This window comes from Protopterus annectens, chromosome 2.part1 (genome assembly GCF_019279795.1).
Source record: "Protopterus annectens isolate FY-2018-M chromosome 2.part1, PAN1.0, whole genome shotgun sequence".
In the NCBI taxonomy this organism is placed as follows: Eukaryota; Metazoa; Chordata; order Ceratodontiformes; family Protopteridae; genus Protopterus; species Protopterus annectens.
The window spans coordinates 1,462,835,225-1,462,857,131 of NC_056729.1; the positions used below are offsets into that span (position 1 = coordinate 1,462,835,225).

General features: G+C 42.6%; 1 protein-coding gene across 1 annotated transcript in view; it reads left to right on the forward strand.

The window, feature by feature from the left end:
- Positions 1 to 21,907, forward strand: part of RFC1 (replication factor C subunit 1) — a 1,497,679-nt gene that overhangs the window by 1,066,698 nt on the left and 409,074 nt on the right. Inside the window, exons 15-16 of the mRNA XM_044063570.1 lie at positions 13,309 to 13,446; positions 16,081 to 16,176. Coding sequence (XP_043919505.1) covers positions 13,309 to 13,446; positions 16,081 to 16,176 — 234 coding nt within the window. The remainder of the gene's footprint in view (positions 1 to 13,308; positions 13,447 to 16,080; positions 16,177 to 21,907) is intronic.

The following is a 21,907-nucleotide window of genomic DNA, read 5'->3' on the forward strand; positions in this document are numbered from 1 at the left end:
GGGGTTGATTAAGCCATCCTTCGAGGAGGCTTTATCTTCCTCTTCCTCTCCTTCAAAAAAGAAAAAAGCGTCGGCTCCGACCAGTTTGTCGGAACCGACTGCCAAAAAACCTAGGCAGGCTTCTCCATCGGCTCCACAGACTTCGGAGCCGAGGGTGGAACGGTCTGCCTCGATGCCTCCAGTCTCGACCCCTCTGGTTTCGGAGCCGAGGACTGGGGCATCGAGAGGCGGGTCACCTTCATCGGCTCCACTGATATTGGAGCTGATAAGGGTTGCCGGCTCAGACTCTTCCCCTTCGGCGCCGAAGTCCTCATTGGCACCGAGGGAAATTGTTTTGAAATCTCCCTCGGAACCGATAGTGATAGAATCTATTCGGAGCCGGTCCCCTAGTCCTATGGAGCCGATGGAGAAATCGGTTCGGACCCGATCAGTGTCATCTAGATCCTCCAAGATGTCTGATTCGGACATCGACAGGGTGCTCCAAAGACTCTTCCAGTCTCCGGTGTTCCAAAAGTTAGTTTCAGCTCCAGCCCATTCGGCTTCGGAGCCGATGGTCCACCCTGCTACTATGGTTCCTCCTCCAACAGCCTCAGCACCGTTGGAGCCGGTGCTGGTGGAACCGATGGAGGTTTTAGGGTCGGGCCCGACCCTTACTCCAACTCCGCCTCGAGTCGGAGTTCGGTACGCGGACTTCTTCTGTCGGCCCCGGGGGGACGCTTCGGGACTGATGTTTTCGGTCCCAAGCCTTCCTCTCGGTGCGTCTGCTGCGGGAGTGCCATCTACCGTCGTGGCCACAGAGGTGGGACCCTCCCAGGATTCTGGTGGTCCTGCCTTCAGGGCTATGAGGAGTGCGTTAGCCAAATCATCTTTGGCTACCTCCACGATCTCCCCAGCTCCATCCCTGCATACCGAGATTGGGTCTTTGGCAGTCCCCCTGTCCTTAGACAGCGGAGCCCCGGGGCCTGAGGTTACCCCCACTGGGGTTTCCCCCCCTCCTGGAGGTCCTTCTGAAGTTTCTTCGGAAGAACCCCCCAGGAAAAGATCGTGCAAGAGGAAGCACATTGACTCCCCTGATGAGTCTTTTACGTCAGACACTGATCTCGATGATGCAGAGGGGTCCCCTAAGTCGTCCTCAGAAGATGTCTCCTTTGCAGACATCCTGGAAGCCCTTAAACAACGAGGCAGCTGGCAATCCAAACCCCCTTCTGCTGATGAGTCGGTGTTCCTTAAGGCCTTCGGGGCTCAGCCCTCCGCCTCCTGGGTGTCTCCGCCCTTCGACGAGCTCTTGGACTTGATCTGTCGAAGGGCGTGGGAACACCCAGACTCTGTGGAACCGGTGCCTGCTCGTCCTAATAAATTCCTCTCAGCACCCCCGGAAAAAGAGTTCCTGACTAAAGGTGTGGCTGTAGATGCTTTGGTGGTGGCATCTGCTACCCAGCAAGATGTATCAGAGGCTTCGACGTCCGTCCATCCTCCTAATAAGGAGTCTAGGAGCATGGATCGGTACGGTAAGCGCACCCTAAGTTCAGTGGCCTTTACATTAAGGTCCTTGAACTATCTCACACACTTTACCAGATTTCAGAGGGATCTGATTAAAGAACTTTCCGATACCCTCTTGGGTAACCAGCCTGAGGAGCTGGCCCAGACGGTTGGCTCTCAGCTGGCTACACTGGCGTCCATTTCAAACTCGTCCATGAGGCTCATTTCTTATGCGGCCGAAGGGGCGAGTAGAGCAGCGGGTACAGGCATTGCTCTACGGAGACAAGCCTGGCTCCGCCTGTGTCATTTTGCGGAGGCCTTTAAGTCTTCCTTTGCCGGCCTTTGATGGGTCCTCCTTGTTTGGACCCAAGGTAAAGGACACACTGACCCGCTGCGAGCAAGAAGGTAAGACTTTGACTGCCGTAGGGGCACGATTTTCCACTCCCTTTCGGCCTTACCCCAAGGCTAAAAGAGGAGGGAAAATGTGGTTCCGTAGATCTCAGAAGTCTTACCCCTCACAGCAGGACGATCCCCCTTCCGGAGGCAGGGGAGGGGGAAATTCTTCTGGAAGACGCCGTCCCAGAGGCGGCAGAGGCCCTCGCAACACTGGAGACCGCGAGTCTTTTCGTGGCTCTTCAGCCTTTCACAGTCCCTGAGGGATTGCCCGACTGTGCAGCTCTGGAGCCAGTCGGGGGTCGTTTTTCGAAGCAACTAAAAGCCTGGGAAGGTATCACTCAGGACCGATGGGTGCTTCGAATTATTGCCGGAGGTTACACCATCCCTTTCTCTCACTCTCCACCTCAGTCCAAAAAAATCCCGGACCCGCCACCCAGTCAACGGGAAACTGCAGCCTCAGAAGTTTCAAAGCTGCTGCAAAAAGGAGTCATCCAACCGGTCCCCGCAGACCAGATCGGATTAGGGACTTACTCAAGATTCTTTTTGGTGCCAAAAAAGACCGGGGACTTGAGATCCATTTTGGACCTCAGCATTCTAAACCGTTCAGTCAAAAAGTCCAAGTTCCGAAAGGTCACCCTACAAACCATTCTCCCATTGCTGTAGAAAGGTGTTTGGATGTGCTCCATAGATCTCAAGGACGCTTATTACCATATCATGGTACATCAAGCGTCCAGGAGACATCTGCGCTTCAGCCTAGGAGACAGTCATTTTCAGTTCCGCGCGCTGCCCTTTGGTCTCACCACAGCTCCCAGGGTGTTCACCAAGTGTTTGGCGGTCGTGACTGCTCACCTGAGAAGTCTAGGATTCCAGGTGTTTCCGTATCTAGACGACTGGCTCCTAACTGCCACCTCCAAGCATCTACTATTGCGGAGCCTACAAGCCACTATATCACTGGGCAATTCCCTTGGAATCACCTTCAATTGGCCAAAGTCTGTGTTGCTGCCATCTCAACGCATAAGATTCATAGGGGTAGAGATAGACTCAAAACGAATGCGGGTGTATCTACCTACAGACAGGATACAAACCATACAGTCTCAAGTTCGAGCTTTACTTCCCAGATCCAAAGCCCCAGCCAGAATGGTCCTGCAACTATTGGGATCCATGTCCGCCACGGTTCTTCTAGTTCCCCTGGCAAGGTTGCACATGAGAATTCTCCAGTGGCTTCTTTCAGCTCAGTGGTCCTTTCAGGAACTCCCTCTCAGTCACCTCATATGGATCACGGAAACCTGCAAACGGGACCTTCGCTGGTGGCTAGTGCCCTCCAATTTAGATCAGGGACGACCCTTTGTTCCACCTCCTCCTGCGGCCACTTTGACCATAGACGCCTCCCAGATGGGGTGGGGGGGGCATTCCCTGGGCAGGTCAGTCCAAGGCAAATGGCACCCAGAAGAGACCCTACTTCATATCAACATCCTAGAAATGAGGGCGGTGCTTCTGTCCCTTCAAGCCCTTCACGATTACCTCCCTCAGGGCGTAATTGCCGTTCACTCAGACAACATGTCAGTTGTCTGGTACCTGAACAAACAGGGAGGGACCAGATCCTATCCTCTTTGCAGAGAGGCCATGAGAGTTTGGGAATGGGCAGTGTCGACCAAACGCTTTCTAGTGGCTACTCATATCCCGGGCAAGTCCAATGTGATAGCCGACAGACTGAGCAGAACCATCCTCTCTCCTCACGAATGGTCTCTGAACATTACAGTTGCAAATCAGATTTTCAACAAATGGGGAGTTCCGTGTTGCGACCTCTTCGCGACTCCACTGAATGCGAAGTGCAAAAAGTTCTTCTCCCTCACCCCGGCTCCGGGGAAGAGCCCCATGGACGCACTAGCCCGTCCTTGGCCCACCGGCTTGCTTTATGCCTTCCCTCCAGTTCCTCTCCTTCCCAGGGTGATCCAAAAGGCATATCTCTTGGAGAGCAAAATGATCTTAGTTGCTCCTTACTGGCCTCGTCAAGTATGGTTCCCCTATCTTCGGAAATATGCTCTGGAAGGTCCATGGTTCCTGGATCAAATCCCAGACCTTTTGGTTCATCAGTCGGGACTATTCCACCAGTCCCTACACACCTTAAAATTGACGGCTTGGCTCCTCCTCTTCCGACTATAGTCAGGAGTCATACATTGGATCCAGAAGTTGTACACATTTTATCTTCGGCCCACAAGTCTGCTACAAAGAAATTGTATTCTAGTAAATGGAAAAGATTTGCTATTTGGGCTCAACTCCGGGGCCTGGATCCCATCACTATTCCCGTATCAGAAGTACTAAAATTTTTGACTTCTCTTTTCAATCAAGGCTCTTCAGTCTCTACCATCAAGGTTCAATTGGCAGCTATTTCCAATTTTCACGAATCTATAGACCCACCTTTAATGAGCAATACATTGTGTAAGACCTTCTTGAAAGGTGCTGCGCTTTTAAGACCTCCGATTTCTCATCCTGCTCCTCCATGGGATCTCGATGTGGTGTTACGCGCCTTAACTTCCTTCCCCTTCGAACCGGCAGCGACATGTGATTTAAAATTTCTATCGTGGAAGACTGCCTTTCTGGTAGCGATTACTTCTGCCAGAAGGGTTTCTGAGCTTCAAGCTTTGTCTGTAAAACCTCCGTACTTGGTTTTTCACAAAGACAGAGTATCTCTCAGGCCAAATCCTTCCTTTGTCCCTAAAGTTTGTTCCAGTTTCTGCCTACAACAATCATTAGAACTTCCAGTCTTCTTTCCGAAGTATTCTAACAAAGCGGAATTCATATTCCACACATTAGATGTCCACAGGCAGTTGCGTTTTTATTTAGATAGGACCAAACAAACAAGGAAAACAGATCAGTTGTTTGTATCCTTTGCAGACAATAAATTGGGCAAAGCCGTCACAAAGATCACTATTGCCAAATGGATCGGGGACTGTATTACTCAAGCTTATTCTTCTTCTAACAAAGAGTTTACCACCTCTGTCAAAGCTCATTCTACAAGGGCTATGGCTACTTCGATAGCATTTCATTCTAAGCTTGCCATTAGTGACATTTGTGCTGCGGCTACATGGTCTTCCCCGCACACTTTCATTTCCCACTACAAATTGGATGTGGCATCTAGAGGACGAGCTTCATTTGGTTCCACAGTGCTCAGGAGTGTTTTCCAATGAGCCACCCAGGATTTAGGTGCTAGGGACGCTGTCCCATCAGTATTGAATGTAGGCGAGATAGGATCACATAACATCTTTTAGTTATGTACTTACCATAACTTTAGATGTTTGGGATCCATCTCACATTCCCAATAACCCACCCTCCTTCCCCCTTCCTTGGAGATCAGAGGATATCAGAAGGTCCGAATCCTGTTGTTTCATCTTGAAACATCTAACAATGTAATATAAATAAGTTGTGCATGTGTGCATGAATGCGGACAAACAAGATCTGGGGGATTAGTGGTGGTGCATCTTGGGATAAGAAATAGCTCAGCCAATAAGAGGCCTCGCTCTATAGCATAGCGTGCCGAGTCGGAGCCGAAGGATCGGCTCCGAGCCCATCAGTATTGAATGTAGGCGAGATGGATCCCAAACATCTAAAGTTATGGTAAGTACATAACTAAAAGTTCTTGAGAAATGCATCCATTTGGAAGTGATGACATTTTGTAACACACACAATCTCCTATCTACCATACAACACGGTTTCCGTCCACGTCACAGCACTACCACCGCCCTTCTGTCCTTCTCTAATCATATCAACTTTCACAGGAATGATAAATATGTATCAGCCATTTTCCTGGACCTATCAGAATCATTTGACATGGTCTCCCACTCCATCCTACTAGACTCACTAACATCACTAGCCTTCACCTCCTCTACTATAGCCTGGTTCAGAAGCTACCTATGGTGACAGGCAACAATCTGTCCAGTGGAAAGGAACTCTGTCTCCACAACTTCCAACCACCATAGGAGGTCCCACAGGGCTCTGTACTGGGCCCACTACTATTTTCTATATTCACAAATAACTTCTATAGCTCAACACAGCACGCCACAGTCATTCAATATGCAGATGATTCAACCCTGATCTGCTCCGCCTCATCTCTCACCACCCTACAAACACTCACTCAGGATACCTTTAACTCTGCAGAAAAATGGATCTCAGGCATCCAACTAATTGTAAATCCCAAGAAGACTAAACTGCTACTATTTTCCCCTAATAAATCAAAAAAAGCCCTCTCATTTACCATAACATCTAAGGACGGCACCACCATCTCCCCTTCTAACCACACCAAATTTCTGGTCATTGAAATTGACAATCTTCACTTTGATGTCTACATCTCACATACCATAAAACTAGTACAGAAAAAGCTAGGCTCCCTATACAGGCACAAGTCCTTTCTCTCACAGAAACCTAGAGTCACTCTTACACAAAGCCACCTACTCTCAACTCTATTATACGCAGCACCAATCTTCCCCCAAATCAGAAAGTGTGACCTAGGCAAACTAGAATCGTGCTACAATAAAATAGCCAAGTTTGCTACTAACCCGACCTGTAGAACCCATCACTGTACTGCACTAAAAGAACTAAAATGGCTTGAGCTACCACAGCTACTTAACTATCACCAGCTGATTACAGCCTACAGTATTCCCAAATACCCTGAAACCAATCTACTTACTCCCTACACCGCGGTGAAAAATCTTTCCTCTCCATCACCAAGGCTAATAATAACCCAGGGAAAACACTCCACTCCCATACCGTTGCCAGAAAATGGAACTCTCTTCCCCACTCCATGTCCACTGCCCCTTCCACCTCTATATTCAAAAACTCCCTCAAATCACATCTCCTTAGTACCTGGTTATGCCCTTGTATCACATAAACATACCCACACTGCTATTAACTCCCCAAATTGCTCTCTGATCACTGCATGCTGTGTTCATTTGAAAAGTTGTACTTTTACCTAATGAATTACTTGACATATTTCTTCTCTTACCAATGTATAACTAATATTGTCTTTTTACTCATTTTTCATATCTTATGTTAGGAGTGTTTTAGTAACTTCTTTTTGTATTATTACATTCATCATATATATTGGAATCAGTTTACTACATCTTATTTGTGTATTGTATTTGTGGTCCTGTTTTTTGTATAACTAATTACTGGAGTTTTTCTCCCCGGGCCTCCACTGAAAATGGACCTGGTCCAGTTGGAATTTCCCGGTTAACAAATATAAAATAAAATAAATAAATAAAATATGATGAATTCATGAATGGAGAAATGGATTTAGAAATGTATGAGTTTTGTGTTGTTGAAAAGCCTAAGGTTGGGGTTTTATTTGGAATACCTAAGGTCCATAAGGACCTGGAAAACCCTCATTTTAGGCCGATAGTATCCGCTCCACACACTGTAACTGAAGGAATGGCTTTGGTAGTTGATGCTACATTAAATCCACTGGTACAAAATTTGAGCTCCTATTTAAAAGATTCTTTTTTGAACAAATTAGGAGAATTTTTTTAAGGGGTTCTGTTTTGATACAACTAGGTACACTGTTTACCACTGATGTGTTAGGGAATTCTTGTCAGATCTTTCAGATATGAATTCAAGTACAATCATTTTAATTTGTAATCTCACTGAAATAGTGTTAAATAACTTTTTTCTGTTCAGTGGGGTTTATTATAAACAAAAAAGGGTGTTGCTATGGGGTCACCGGCAGCCCAGGCATATGCAAATAGTTATGGCATGGTGGGAAACTGTTTTGTCATGTATGATGGAAAAATACAATCTAATTTTTTATTCTAGATTTGTAGATGACTTGTTTTTTATCATTGACGGTACCGATGAAACCATAATGAATTTTTGATTGAAATTAATGTCTGTTTTTTTTTTTAATTTGTGTTGGAGAGCTGTGGACATGAAATTGATTTTTTAGACGTATCCCTTAGATGGGATGATGAAGATAAATTGTTGCACAGTCGTATTTATCGTAAAAAGACTTTTACGAATGGATACTTACATTATAAGAGCAACCATCCAAATTATACCAAGAAAAATATACCCAAGGGGGGGCAGTACATTAGGGCATGTCGTATGACAACAAAATACTCAAGAGCTGTTAGATGATCTTGAATTAATTACTGAGATGTTCTCCCATAGAGGGGATATGATAAGGTATATTTGGACAGTTTATGTCATGATATTTTGACTAAACGTGATTGTTTATATCCACCTTTAAGGGTTTCCTTTGGAACAGATTTTAATACAAAGAATAAGTGGAAAAATTTTGGAACAGTTTGTTCCTTGGATATGACCGTAGACAGCTGGGATATTAGGCACATTATACAGAAGAATTGGAAAATATTGGAAGTTAACAATGATTTGATGAAAGTTATAGGTGTTAAACCAAAATTTGTTCATAGAAATAGTTCTAGTATTAACTGTTGTAAAATCTATTCAATATTCACAAAAAAGAGGAATGCATAAATACGGTCATTGTAATTTTTGTAGGTACATTTACAAAGGACCTTGTGTTATGGTGGAGTACGAGTCAAACTTTTGAGGTTCCAGGGTATGTTAATTGCATGACTAAAGTAGTAGTGTATATTATTTTTTTGTAGTGGGTGTTCAGCATTTTATGTAGGTATGACTACACGCACTTTACGGGAATGCATAAGTGAACGTGTATGTAGTATAAAAACAAACAACATTAGGAATGCTTTGTTTAAGCACTCCTCTGAATGTGAAAAGTATAAAAAATTCTTTTTATTATTTTAGAAGTAGGTAATGTTGATTTGAGGGGTGGTGATTTAAAAACTCACTTAGAACAAGAAACATTATGACAAGTTAAATTTGGTGCCGATAAAAAACCTGGGTTGAATCGGACAATAAATGTTTTTTAAAATATAGAAAGTTAGGTCTTAATAAGGATGGATATTTAAATATTTGTTCAACAGTACATTTTATATATGTATTGTTTTTTATAATATTTGTAGTCCTTTAAATGTTTTTATTACTTAATTGGTTGATTGAACTTGGGTCCCTGATGTTGGTATATATATTTGCTGGATTATGATGTTATATTCTGATGAAGTCTTCTAGACGAAAGCGTTCAATAAAGTGTGGAACGCTAATTTCGTTTGGTTTTCCTTGTGACTGGAATTTCTGCTTGCTTTTATTGACCACGGAACCATTTATTTTGCTGTGTTTTAATTTTATTAGTTTTGGGAACGCCTTTGTGTTTCTTAATTTTACACCATTAGTTAAACGCATCCTGGTATCCTCACACAAAGCTACAGCTAGGAAGCTGTATTCTAGCAAATGGAAAAGGTTCTTACTCTGGGCTCAGAATAAAAACATTGATCCCCTTTCTGCTCCGTTCTCTTCTTGAGTTCCTATCAGAGCTTTTTCAACAAGGTTCAGCGGCAGCTACTATCAAGGTGCAATTAGCTGCAATTTCTAATTTTCATGTAGGAGATGGAACTTGTAACTTGATGTCACACAGATTATGTAAGGCCTTTTTAAAGGGTACCTGTTTAAGACCCCCCCCCCCCCACTAAAGAACCACTCTTGCCATGGTACTTGAATTTTGTTCCAACATATCTGACCTTGCCCCCTCTTGAACCCTCATCATCTTGTGACCTCCAATGTCTGTCTTGGAAAACAATTTTCTTAGTTGCTATTACCTATGCAAGAAGAGTCTGGGAAATTGCAAGCTTTATCAGTCAAACCTCCGTATTTAATCTTCCATAAGGATAGAGTATCTCTCCAGACAAACCCATCATTTTTACCTGGTGTGTGTTCACAACATAACTTAAATCTATTGAGCTGCCAGTGTTTTTCCCTAATCATGGCAAAAAATACATCAGTTAGATGTACATAGGCAACTTCGCTTCTATTTACATTGAACCAAAGATTTCAGGAAGTCTGATTGTTTAATTTTCAGAAGTCAAAAAAGGCATGCCAGTTTCTAAAGTCTCACTCTCAAACTGACTCTCAATTTGTATTACCTTTATTTACAATTCTAATAAGACACCTATCTTTCAAAGTCAAAGGTCACTCTACTAGGGCTGTAGCAACGTCATTTGCGTACCAGGCTAAAATGTCAATGGATAATGTTTGTGCCGCTGCTACATGGGCAACACCTCACACATTTATCATTCATTACAAGGTGGATTTGGCCTCCAGGGACAGGGCCTCCTTTGGTTCCACTGTGCTGAAAAGTGTATTCCCATGAGCCACCTTGGGAATATGGTGCTAGGGACGCTGTCCCAACCAGTATGAATGAAGGCGAGATAGGACAACATAACATAAAGAAGTTGTGTACTCACCATAACGTTCCATGTTTGTTGTCCATCTCGCCATTCATTCTTATGATCCCTCCCACCTTCCCCCTGCCTAAGACTCCTAGAGAACCTGGAGGATTTCTTCTTTGGACAGGGCCTCCTCTGACATTCTTTCCTTTTGGTATCCTTTATTGTAAGACTAGTGTTCACATATGACTATGAGTAGCAGAAAACAAGATCTGGGGAATCACACACTGCATGATGGGATAGTTCTTCAGCCACGAGCTATAGTATGTGGCCAAGTCGGAGCCGAGGATCGGCTCCCAACCCAACCAGTAAGAATGAATGGCGAGATGGACAACAAACATGGAACGTTATGGTGAGTACATAACTTTTTTTTTTTTTTTTTTTAAAGAAACTTGGTGCCCTTCACTATCATAGTTATAAGTAAATGGGCTCATTGATTGACTTATGGTACTTTATCAGAGTGCCTGTAATACAGAACATAATTGCAGAAAAAATATTTTCAGCAGTACACATGTTTTTCTTTTTGCAGGTTACAGGTTAGCGGTTTTAAGAGGGACAGAGCTAAAATTTGAGTAAAAATCGGAGACATCCCTGGAAGTCAGGGACAGTTGAGAGGTATGATTAGTACCACCGGGTTTTATATGTGGATGGAACACACGCGTGCGCAGTACTGGCAGGCACATATACAAATCTTATAGGTAGAAGAAAAAAACAGTTAACATATATTTCAAGTATAAGGTATAGAATGCATCACAGAACATACAGACCTTCAAATAGCTTCTCTAGATCTTGTGGCACCCATAGCCCAGAAGTAGTGTATTTTGACTTGTGCTTAGTTGGGGTGCCTGTTAAGGCATGTGCACAGGATGTGTCTCTCTCTAACTTGTGTCAGTAGATGTGGTTAGTGTGATCATTATTTCATTAAATTTCCTGAGGTGTGCACAGAAGGTTGCTGTGGGTCATGTGGGCTGAGGATTGTGTGGTCAATATATATTTTTTTAACTTTCCTCACAGTGAAACCTCTGTGGTGTGCACAGAACAGTATAGCTTGTGTGTAGACAGTGTACTGTACAGGAACAACAAATTTGAATGTTGTGAAATTTTAGCTTTTTTTCTAGTCTAGCATCAGACTTGCATGTAGGTTTTAATCTTGTAGGGACAAAGGTAAGAAGGCATGCAATGTGTATATGTCTGACAGTGGCAACCTGAAATATGTTACCGTGCCCTGTTTGTTCTTTCATGTTTTTTCCCCCCTACCATCAGAGGGTACACAGAAGGTGGTTATTTTTTGAGGTAGGGCAATGAGGTATATTGTATAGATGTATGATGACAGCAACTTGAAATATGACTGTTGCCATTGGTTCTTTCTCTTTCATCCCAGTATCATACAGAAGGTGACTGTCTATTTATTTGGGGGATGGGTAGGCAGATATGATTTTTCGCCTCACAAGCATTTGCCTTCTCAAATTATTGCTACTTTGAACATAACTTTTTTTTTTTCATTGAAAGGAAAAAGTAGGACTGAACTTTACTTGGTTATGATTTTGTTCAGGCCATCATTGGGTCAAAGAGTTGGGAAGAAAATTTATAAAATGCACTATAAATTATCTTGAAACCTCATGGCTTCTAGAGACCTAGTAGTCCACCCCAGCCCCTGGCTTGATTTAGTTCTTTTCTCCACAGTTATCACAGGCTTGGGTGTGTTAAAACGATGAAAGGGGTAAAAAGATGAAGAATTAGACAGTGTTAGAAAAACAAGGGAGACCAGGATGAAGGGGATGGGGGCACTGGGGATCACCAGTGAAGGAAACTGTAGACAAGGGGAGTTGGGGGGGGGGGGGGGCACCATGGACTCCTTTACCTTGGTGCCATTTCATCTAAGACCAGTCCTATTAATGACATCTTGCTCACAGTTACTGTGATGAAGGCCCACAAAAATAGAACATTTTTTTACTGTTGCACTGAGTTCCAAAGATAACTTTGCTTGAAAGCAATTTTGCATTGTCTCGTTTTGAAGTCTGCATGAGAGTTTTACTTTGGAAGTAAAATAGAATCATTGAGTGTGACTTCTCCTTTTGATGTTTGGCCCTTTCCTTGCAGTTGCGCAATTTTAGGGTTTACTTGTATTTAAGTCTAGAAGTGCAGGGAGTGAAGCATTGCATGTGAGCTCCTTAGTAGGCCTGCAGAACAAATACCTGTCTGTGTTGAAAAAGAAATCCGTCCCTTTGCCCTCACTGGCCTGACCTTTTGAACAACTGGGTGACATTAAATTAGGAGGGGAACTCCTTACTTTTATTGCAGACTTCATGCACAGTTTTGCCAACCTAACATTACTTCCCCCAATTCTCCATGGCAGGGTATCCTCTGAACTTCAGTCTGGTGACAAACCTGTCAGAGGTAGATGGCCCTATGACACAGAGGGATAAAGTCCCTACTATGTGCCACAATCAAGTCATGTTTGACTAGCAGCATAGACGCTGGCAGAACTGGATGGAGGAGGATAGGAGTGACAGAAGGCGATTTATCTGCCCTGGGGGGTTGCCTAGGCATGCTGTATTAGCAGTATTAAGAACTTGGTGAGCTCTGCCCTGCAGTTGGTATACTGTTACTTGAAGGCTCCTCCTGTGGAGGCATGCAAGCACCTTCCATAGGCAATGATTACAGAGTTGGTGCGGGGGTGGAAGGCAGTTTAGGGTACACTCCCAGGCAGCAGTGTGACACTGCACCAACATCCTTGATCTCCTCTTCGGCCCTGGATACAAGTCTGTATGAGTCTGGAGGAGGTTAAGGAAGTTTGGCAGACCCTGGGGAACAAGGAAAGGAATTGGTGTAGCTGATGGGCAGCTACACTGAGGATAAGCAGTAAAAAAAAAAAAGAGAGAGAGAGAGAAATGAGTGGTGGGGCACCACATTTTACAGGTCACCTGCAAGGCAATTCAGGTAACTTACTACTGCCTGGAAAAATTTTGTGCAGTTTAACTGGTAAAGAATATCTTTCAGAAATGTGCCTCTGAGAAGAAAGATTAGTGCTCTTTCTCGCTGTTAATTTCATGTTTATTTGATCGGCATTATGAAGAATTATATACTGGCAAACTTGTTATTGTTTTATTTAAAATTTTAGGAACTAATTGGACTAATTAAACAGACAAAGATTCCCATTATTTGTATGTGTAATGACCGGAACCATCCTAAGATTCGCTCACTGGTGAACTACTGCTTCGATTTGCGCTTCCAGAAACCACGGCTAGAGCAGATTAAGGTATTTTTCTCACTATTTATTCATTCTTCTTTTTTTAATTTGTAGAAGGAAGACTTGTCATTTTTAAGGGTGGCAACCCACTGAAAGGTTTTTTGCAGGCCTTTCACAAATTTTAATGATTTACTGTACTCGCTCTTTCTGTTTAAATTGTCAAGACAGTAAACAGTTAAATTTATCAGACAAATGAAGTAGATTGAATAGAACACTTTTTAAACTGCAGCCTAGCTGCAGCTATTAAGTAGGGAATAATACAAAATAAAACTATATTAGTTGCATAAAATAGCACAGTTCCTGGAATTCATACTTACAGTAAAATGTTAGAAAACAGAAACGTATAGTGAAAAATATTGTGTACTTTAGTGGACTGAATTGGATCCAAGTTGAAAAAAAGGAACTTTTAATATTTCTGTTTAAAGACTGGATAATGAAGCAAATTTGCTCTGTTTAAAAGCCAGAGATGATATTTTTTGCTACAAACTTTTTCTTTTGTAAGCATGTTTTGTTCTTTAACCTAATCTGTGTGGTGTTTTATTTGCTGTAAATAAATTAATGTGTTTCCAGGCTAAAATTCCCTTGTCTGTCTGTTGCATGGGTTTTTGTTGTGCTGCATATAAGTTTTGTATTTGTGTATAATTATTGTTTGAAGAAAGCTTGTTCTAATTCATAAATTGCAGTGTTTAAGCATATGCAAATTTTTTGGATATCATCATCATCATCTTCTTTCGGCTGTTCCCCTTAGGGGTCGCCACAGCAGATCACCTGTTTCCATTTCTTCCTGTCCTCTGCATCTTGCTCTGTCACACCAACCACCTGCATATCCCCTCTCTCACCACATCCATAAACCTTATCTTAGGACTTCCTCTTTTCCTGTTACCTGGTAGCTTCATCCTTAGCATCTTTTTCCCAATATACTCAGCATCCCTCCTCAGCACATGTCCAAACCAACGTAATCGTACCTCTCTGGCTTTGTCTCCAAACCTTCCAACCTGGGCTGACCCTCTAATATACTTATTCCTAATCCTGTCCACCCTCGTCACACCCAGTGCAAATCTTAACATCTTTAATTCTGTCACATCCAGCTCAAACTCCTGCCTTTTTGTCAATGCCACTGTCTCCAACCCATATAACATAGCTGGTCTCACTACCCTCTTGTACATCTTCACTTTCACTCTTACAGGTACTCGTCTGTCACAAATCACTCCTGACACACTTCTCCACCCACTCCATCCTGCCTGTACTCTCTTCTTCGCCTCTTTTCCACACTCACCGTTACTCTGAACTATTGACCCCAAGTATTTAAACTCATCCACCTTTGCCACCTCTACTCCTTGCATCCTCACCATTCCTGTATCCTCCCTCTCATTCACACACATATATTCTGTCTTAGTCCTGCTGACCTTCATTCCTCTCCATCTCTCCAGGGTCTCCTGCACCTGTTCCCTACTTTCACTACAGATCACAGTGTCATCTGCAAATATCATAGTCCATGCGGACTTCTGTCTGATCTCGTCTGTCAACCTGTCCATCACCATTGCAAATAAGAAAGGGCTCAGAGCTGATCCTTGATGTAACCCCACCTCCACCTTAAACGCATCCGTCACTCCCACCGCAGACCTCATCGCTGTCACACTACCCTCGTACATAACCTGTACCACTCTTACATACTTTTCTGACACTCCTGACTTCCTCATACAATACCACAACTCCTCTCTAGGCACCCTGTCATATGCTTTCTCTAAGTCTACAAAAACACAATGCAACTCCTTCCGACATTCTCTGTACTTCTCCATCAGCACTCTCAGAGCAAAGATATATTATTATATAATGTAAATCGCATGGCCACTTATTTTCTGGTTTATAGACGCATGGATTTGCTATTTTTGTGTCGTCAGAGTCAACACATTTCCAGACGAATTTTTTTGGTTACTTAATTTCATCATCATTTTCATAATTTGTTGTATTTATTTCAGGTCTACTGAAAGAATAAATGACCCAAGTATTGCTACTCACAATATCGACCGCAGAAGGTCAAATTTTGTAAACATCAGCATGCTATGTACTAAGACAAAATATTAGCATTTGCAAAACCAAAATTTAAAAAATAGTATAAACATTTTTTGCAGGTAGGCAAGCAATTATGTGTACTAATTCCAAGATCGCACAATGTCGGGGAAGAGGCATATTTCCCAAACCAAGAATTATGTGATCTCAAACACCTTCCGACCATCTATGTAATCGACTAAAGTTTGTCAGCTACATGGATGTTGACCAAAAGGGAATTTGACTAATTTAAGTTCCCCCATTTATTTTGTATCCTTTCTCGTAATTGATGCAATATGATTATTTTAATTAAGATGTTACTGTATTTTTTTGTTCTTATTGCTTCATTTGTACTTAAGTGATTTCTCTTGCTTGCTTTCTTTTTGGTATTATACTGTGCTGTTTCACTGCAATGTTTATGCCCACAAAAATGTGTAAATTCATTTGTAAGAGTGCCAGAAATATGGAACCTGTACATAGTTGATCAGTTAGCAGGTTTCTCCAAGACAACTTGGATCCAAATACTGAAGATGAAATCTTGATTGGTGCCTTCATCTATTAATATTCTTAATATTTATTTTTATTTTATTTCAGGGTGCCATGATGACTGTTGCATTCAAAGAAGGTTTAAGGATTCCCCCTCCAGCAATGAATGAGATTATCCTAGGAGCAAATCAGGATATCCGACAGGTCTGACCCATGAATAAGCTCCAGTTTTTAAAGTACTTTTGGTAATGCAAAGAGCTGTAGTTTACACTGCTGCTAGTGTCATTTATTTAGTAAACTGACCAGTAGACTTCCCAGTTTCTGAGAACGTCTATAGTGACTGGTTTGGATTGCAGTCTGGATGGCATCTGAACAACTAAACTGCTAAAAAGTTGAATCCATGTAAGTAGAAAAAACACTGAAGGAGTAAAGTGGTGGATTGATTTTCTCTGAGTGGATACCTAAAAGCAGGAACAATGCTGGTTAATTTTAGAGTAAGACTTGTGTTCAATTCTTAGTTGCATTTAATTTTTGGAAGGTAAAGGTCAAAAGTAATCGATGCTGGAAAGCAACATCTAGAAAAGCAATAGGAGGTGTCACTTCTAAGAGTGCTAAGAAGGGTGCAAAGGTGCATTAATTTATGTGCTCAGAGGTGTTTGGAAATAAATGTCAGAAATGAGCAGGTACATGTATGCAAAGATAGACGTGATGCTGAACTTTTAGAAATGTGTATTTTTTATAGAAAAAAGCATTTAACTCATGGGGTTCAGAAGTCACTTGTGAATTTGCCAATGATTAGTTTTCTAGAAGCTTACATAATAAGTCAAATGCTAAAACTAATCATGAAAACAGTATAAGAGAGAACAGAAATGTAGTTAAGAGATTGACTGGAACAAAATAGAGGAATATATTTTGATGGATGCAAATAGAAACAAAGTATTGGTGACACTGTCCACCAACATAAAAACAGACCTGGAGGCAAAAAACAAGCGACTGTAAGCAGATGAGGGCACCATGGTCAGTTTCTTAGTTTTAGGTGTGAGAATTATGAGTAAGAACATCAATATAGTAGGAATTTATAGCCTCCTGAAGCTAGTAAAAGTGATACAAAATTAATACTTAATTTTTGTGATCAGACCGACCCAGTTCTGGTGATCTAAGGAAATCTGAATATTTTGTATATAGACTCTGAAAGTGATACTAAGTAAACAGTTTCAAAGTGTATATGGATTGCATGATTTTGGTAAAAATGTAAAACAGTGCAGCAACTAAGAGTGGGCTGGACTTCAGATTGTTATACTAGATTTACACTCTTTGGTAATGGTGGCCATTGTACTTTCCTGTGAATCAAAGGTGATAAGAGAAATGTAAATAATGATAAAATAAATTGTTTGGAGATATACAGAGCTGAGTATATTTTTCTGGCACTTCACAGCTGTGTACTGGTAATTGTTGTTTGACTGAGTTTATATCATTGCTGGCTGACTTCAGAGTTGTGCACTGTTATTTTTGCTTCACTGTATAGTTTTTCAGATCTCTGCTGAGGGTGTTGGTTTTCCCATACCTACCCTCCCTATTCCTGTGTTTAAATTTGGAGGATTTTGCAGTTGCCCGCCCCCACTGTAGATTTGATCTGGGACCCCCCAGTCCCATCTCTTTACCTCATTCTACCTATTAGACTCCTTCTGCATTGTTTTTAGTCATTTTTAATTTAATTGCATTTTTTAAACTGTTTGGTCTAACATTTCTACATACTCAAGTGTGCTAGCTCTCTGTAAGCTTCTGAGCCCCCCCCCCCCCCCCAAGCTTTCTGTGTTGGAGGGAAGTCTTCTAGCTTATCAGTGGGAGTGGTAAGCACTAGGTAACCTATCTACCACATAAGGAGTGGTTCTGGCCCAGAAATTATAGTTATTGGCCATTTGGACAGTTTTTCCATCTCTCAACTTTCTGATTTAAAAGCCCACATTTGCACTTGTTTTCCCCCCTTTCCTATAACTAGTTTAGTCCAGATACAGATTCTTACTTTTATCACTTGAATTTGCTTATTCCTGACCAGCAATTGTTCAGAACTTGTAAGCACTAAATAACCTACTAATTACTACAGCACTCAACCTTCCTCATTACCTAGAGGAAAACAGTTTTGGTACTTACTTTCCCCACTTGCTTAGAGAAAAACAGCTATTGTACTGACTTTCCTCACTTATCTAGAGGAAAATAGTTTTTTTATTCAGTCATGTCCAAGGGTCAGCTTCCCAGTGTTCTCTCCTGTCTATCTGATGAATCTGGGCATCTTGGGGCAATGTAGAAATTGCCTCATGTACACAGACAACCCTCTCCTACCACCCAAAACTACAACCTGTGAGAGATGCACTTATCTAGCCAAACTGGAGGTAAAGTTCTCTCCAATCAAGACTGAACTTGACAGTCAAGAGGAGAAGGTAAACACTTGCACTACACCACACTCATCACATAGTCTCACTAAATCTACACCACCAAAATCCACACATAGAAACACAAAAACAATCATGGAGGCTCTCAATAATAATCTGCTCAAGCAACGGAGACCTCCAAAGCAGAAATGCAAGCAACCTCCACCCCCCAACACAACCCAAATGACACATAGCCCACAGACTCAGTGTGCCACTCAACCCCAGCCAGTAAGGCAAAACAACGTACCCAACACACTAGTCATAGGTAGCTCTATAGTCAGGCACACTGATGTCCCACTCACCAGGCTAAACAAGGAGAAAGTTACTGTCAGCTGCCTGTAGGGTGCCAGGATCCGCCACATAACCCACGCACTTAGGTCACTCCACACTCCACAACAAGTACAAATATGACTCTGTCATTGTCCATGTTGGTTTGAACGACCTGAGACATACCTCCCTGGACTACATGAAAAGAGACATGGAACAGCTCTCCGATCTTGTAGTCCAGGCAGGTATGACCCTAGCCCTGAGTAGCATTCTGCCATCACCCAGAATGATGCCGCAGTACAAGGACAAAATTATTGACTTCAACAATTGGCTTAGCTTCTGGTGCCATTCTAAAGGGATCCAGTATCTGTGTCTGCCTGGGATGACATGGTCGACAGACCACGATGTTTTGCCAGAGATGGCCTGCACCTGTCTCCCCTGGGATTCCGGATACTGGCTAAGGTTCTTGCCGCCCCTATAGTGCCTTTTGTAGGCAAGGTTTAAATGACAAATTCACCACCTTAACAGGATCAGGCAAGCAAAAATGGAGAATATAGATATCTGTGCAGTGACTGAGACCTGGTTCAAGGCTCCAGAGAGCACCCCTGCACTAGCAGGCTATAACTCATACCACACTTTTCGGCCATGTAACCTGGACCGGAACACCAAAGGCGGAGGTGTGTCCATATTCATTAAGGATATCCACACTTCCAGGCTAGTTGCTCAGCTTAATGCAGCCGAGGTTATTCAAGTGCAGCTAACTCTGAGCAAAACTGCAATCCAAACTGTAGCTTGCTACAGATCACCCACCATGTCCCAGGATTCCCACTCCTCTTTTCTTGATGTACTGGAAAATATTAGGGTTCAACCAAGCACCCTAATAATGGGCGATCTCAACTACTCCACCATTAACTGGGAAAACTACTCCTGTACCAACTCCTTCGCTCAACGCTTTCTGGGATTCATAAACTCCAATGCCCTGGATGAACTTATCCACAACCCCACCAGGGGCAACAATATCCTAGATCTAGTCATTACCAATATGAGTGACCGGTGTTCCACACCTGATGTCAGCGTCTCATTGGTCCGATCCAACCATAAGCTAATTACCGTAAATATCCACATCCTGCCTCCACCCCCCATTAAGGAAACCATGGTAAGAAATTTCTCCAAAGCCAACTTCATGCTTCTTAAGACAGAAGTGGTGAACTTCATGACACCCATGCAGATGGACAATACAGTTACGACTACTGAATCCTACACAATTGCACTTTATAAGCACTTACATGAGTGCATGGATCGTGCTATCCTCCAAAAAAAAGGAAGCCTGTCTGGTGGTCCCCTGCCATAAACAAAACTGTACAACAGAAGGAAGAAACTCTTGCAAAAGAGAGTAAAATCCCACGAGTGGAGGAGCTCCCAGATCAGCCTCAGTAAGAAGCTGCGATCCCTGATAAAATCCTCCAAAGCTAGTTACGAAAACAAAATCGCCACTGATTCTAAAGAAAACCACAAAACATTCTATAGCTGTCAAGATTCTCAATGGCAACACTCAGATCTGCTCTGAGTTGCAGCATAATGGCACTAAATATACAGACCCAACTGATATTGCCAACATCCTGGAAAATAGGTTCAGTGCTAACTTTACTCCCCCCACTCACCCCCTAAAGAGCCCATCTCTATACCGGAAGAATGCAAAGTTCCTGTAATCACGACTGCACAGGTGAAAACCACACACTCCAAAGTCAAGAACACAGCATCCATGGGACCAGACAACATCCCAGGCTGCGTTCTACACGAACTACAGAACGAACAGGCACCCAACGTAAGTACCATGTTCAATCATAGCTTCACCTTAGGCTTTGTGCCTGCTGAATGGCGCACAGCAATGGTTATCCCACTCCACAAGGGGGGAGCCACCGTGGACCCCGGGAACTACCGCCCCATTAGCCTGACGAGCCTTGTCTGCAAGGCCATGGAACGTATCATCATGGAACTTATAAACAAAGACATTGGTAATCTCCAAACTCTGGATCCCACCCAGTTAGAGTTTGTAAAAGGCAGATCATGTCTCCTAAACCTGATAGACTTCTTTGAAGCAGTCACCAAAGCCGTAGACAAGGATAAGGTGGTTCAGACAGCCTATCTAGATCTTGCCAAGGCTTTCAACACCATCCCGCACTCTGGAATTATAGATAAACTCACTAAACTAGGTATAAATCCCTGTGTCACAAGATGGGTTGCCAACTGGCTCACTGACAGAACCCACACTGTGAAAGTAGCAGACTCCAAATCTGACTTCAGAACAGTGACAAGTGGAGTACCACAGGGTTCAGTCCTGGGTCCTCTCCTGTTTGGTATCTACTTCTCTGAAGTATAGGCTAACACAGAAGGTCTTTGGCAGAAATACCTCACAAAGAGGATTGCCGGCCTCAAACAGATGCCCTACCCAGACCGTCTCAAAAAACTCCAGCTTACTTATAACAGGGGTATTGGCAAAAAACTAATAACAGTGATCTACAGAAATAAACTGTACAAAGAGGAAAAAACTAAACAGAGGTAAAATAGTATCAGAGATTAAAAGTGTAGAAATCTAGATGAGTAACTTGTGCAGAGACTGGTAAAAAGTGTTTTAAATACTTAAGGAATGCAAAATTTAGGTAATACTGAGCAAAGTGGTATAAAATTTGGAAGCATGACTATTTCAGAAGCAGACCCCCTATGTAAGTCATGCTCATATTGTCAGTACTGTATGCTTGCAGGTGAAACAGTTCGAAATAAAGGTCATGTAAATATGGCAGAGATCTGAATACATGCAACCATTTGTAGTGTATAGAAATAATCAGCTACAGTTAAATTAGATAAAACCTCAAGAACATGTTGCATAACATACTGAGAGTCGAAATGCTTTAAGGACTAACCCATTGATGTATTGTTTTAATTGGTCATTACTGTGTACCATATTTGGTATGTGGAAACATGTAGTTGTACTGTTTAATTCAAACTAAAAAAAGGGGGGGGGGTAACAGGTTCATAGATAGATTTATAGGTTCATAGATTCATACTAAGCTAACTGCCCTTGCAAGCCATTTTAAGCCTAGCCAATTATGCCTTGTGAGACTCAAACCCTGCACCTTGTGTCTGTAAGGCAAACACCTTAACCATTAGGCCACCCTCCCAGCCCAGGTGGGAAACATTTTGGTGCCCTAGAACCATTAGTTTATTTGGGGAGTTTTGTG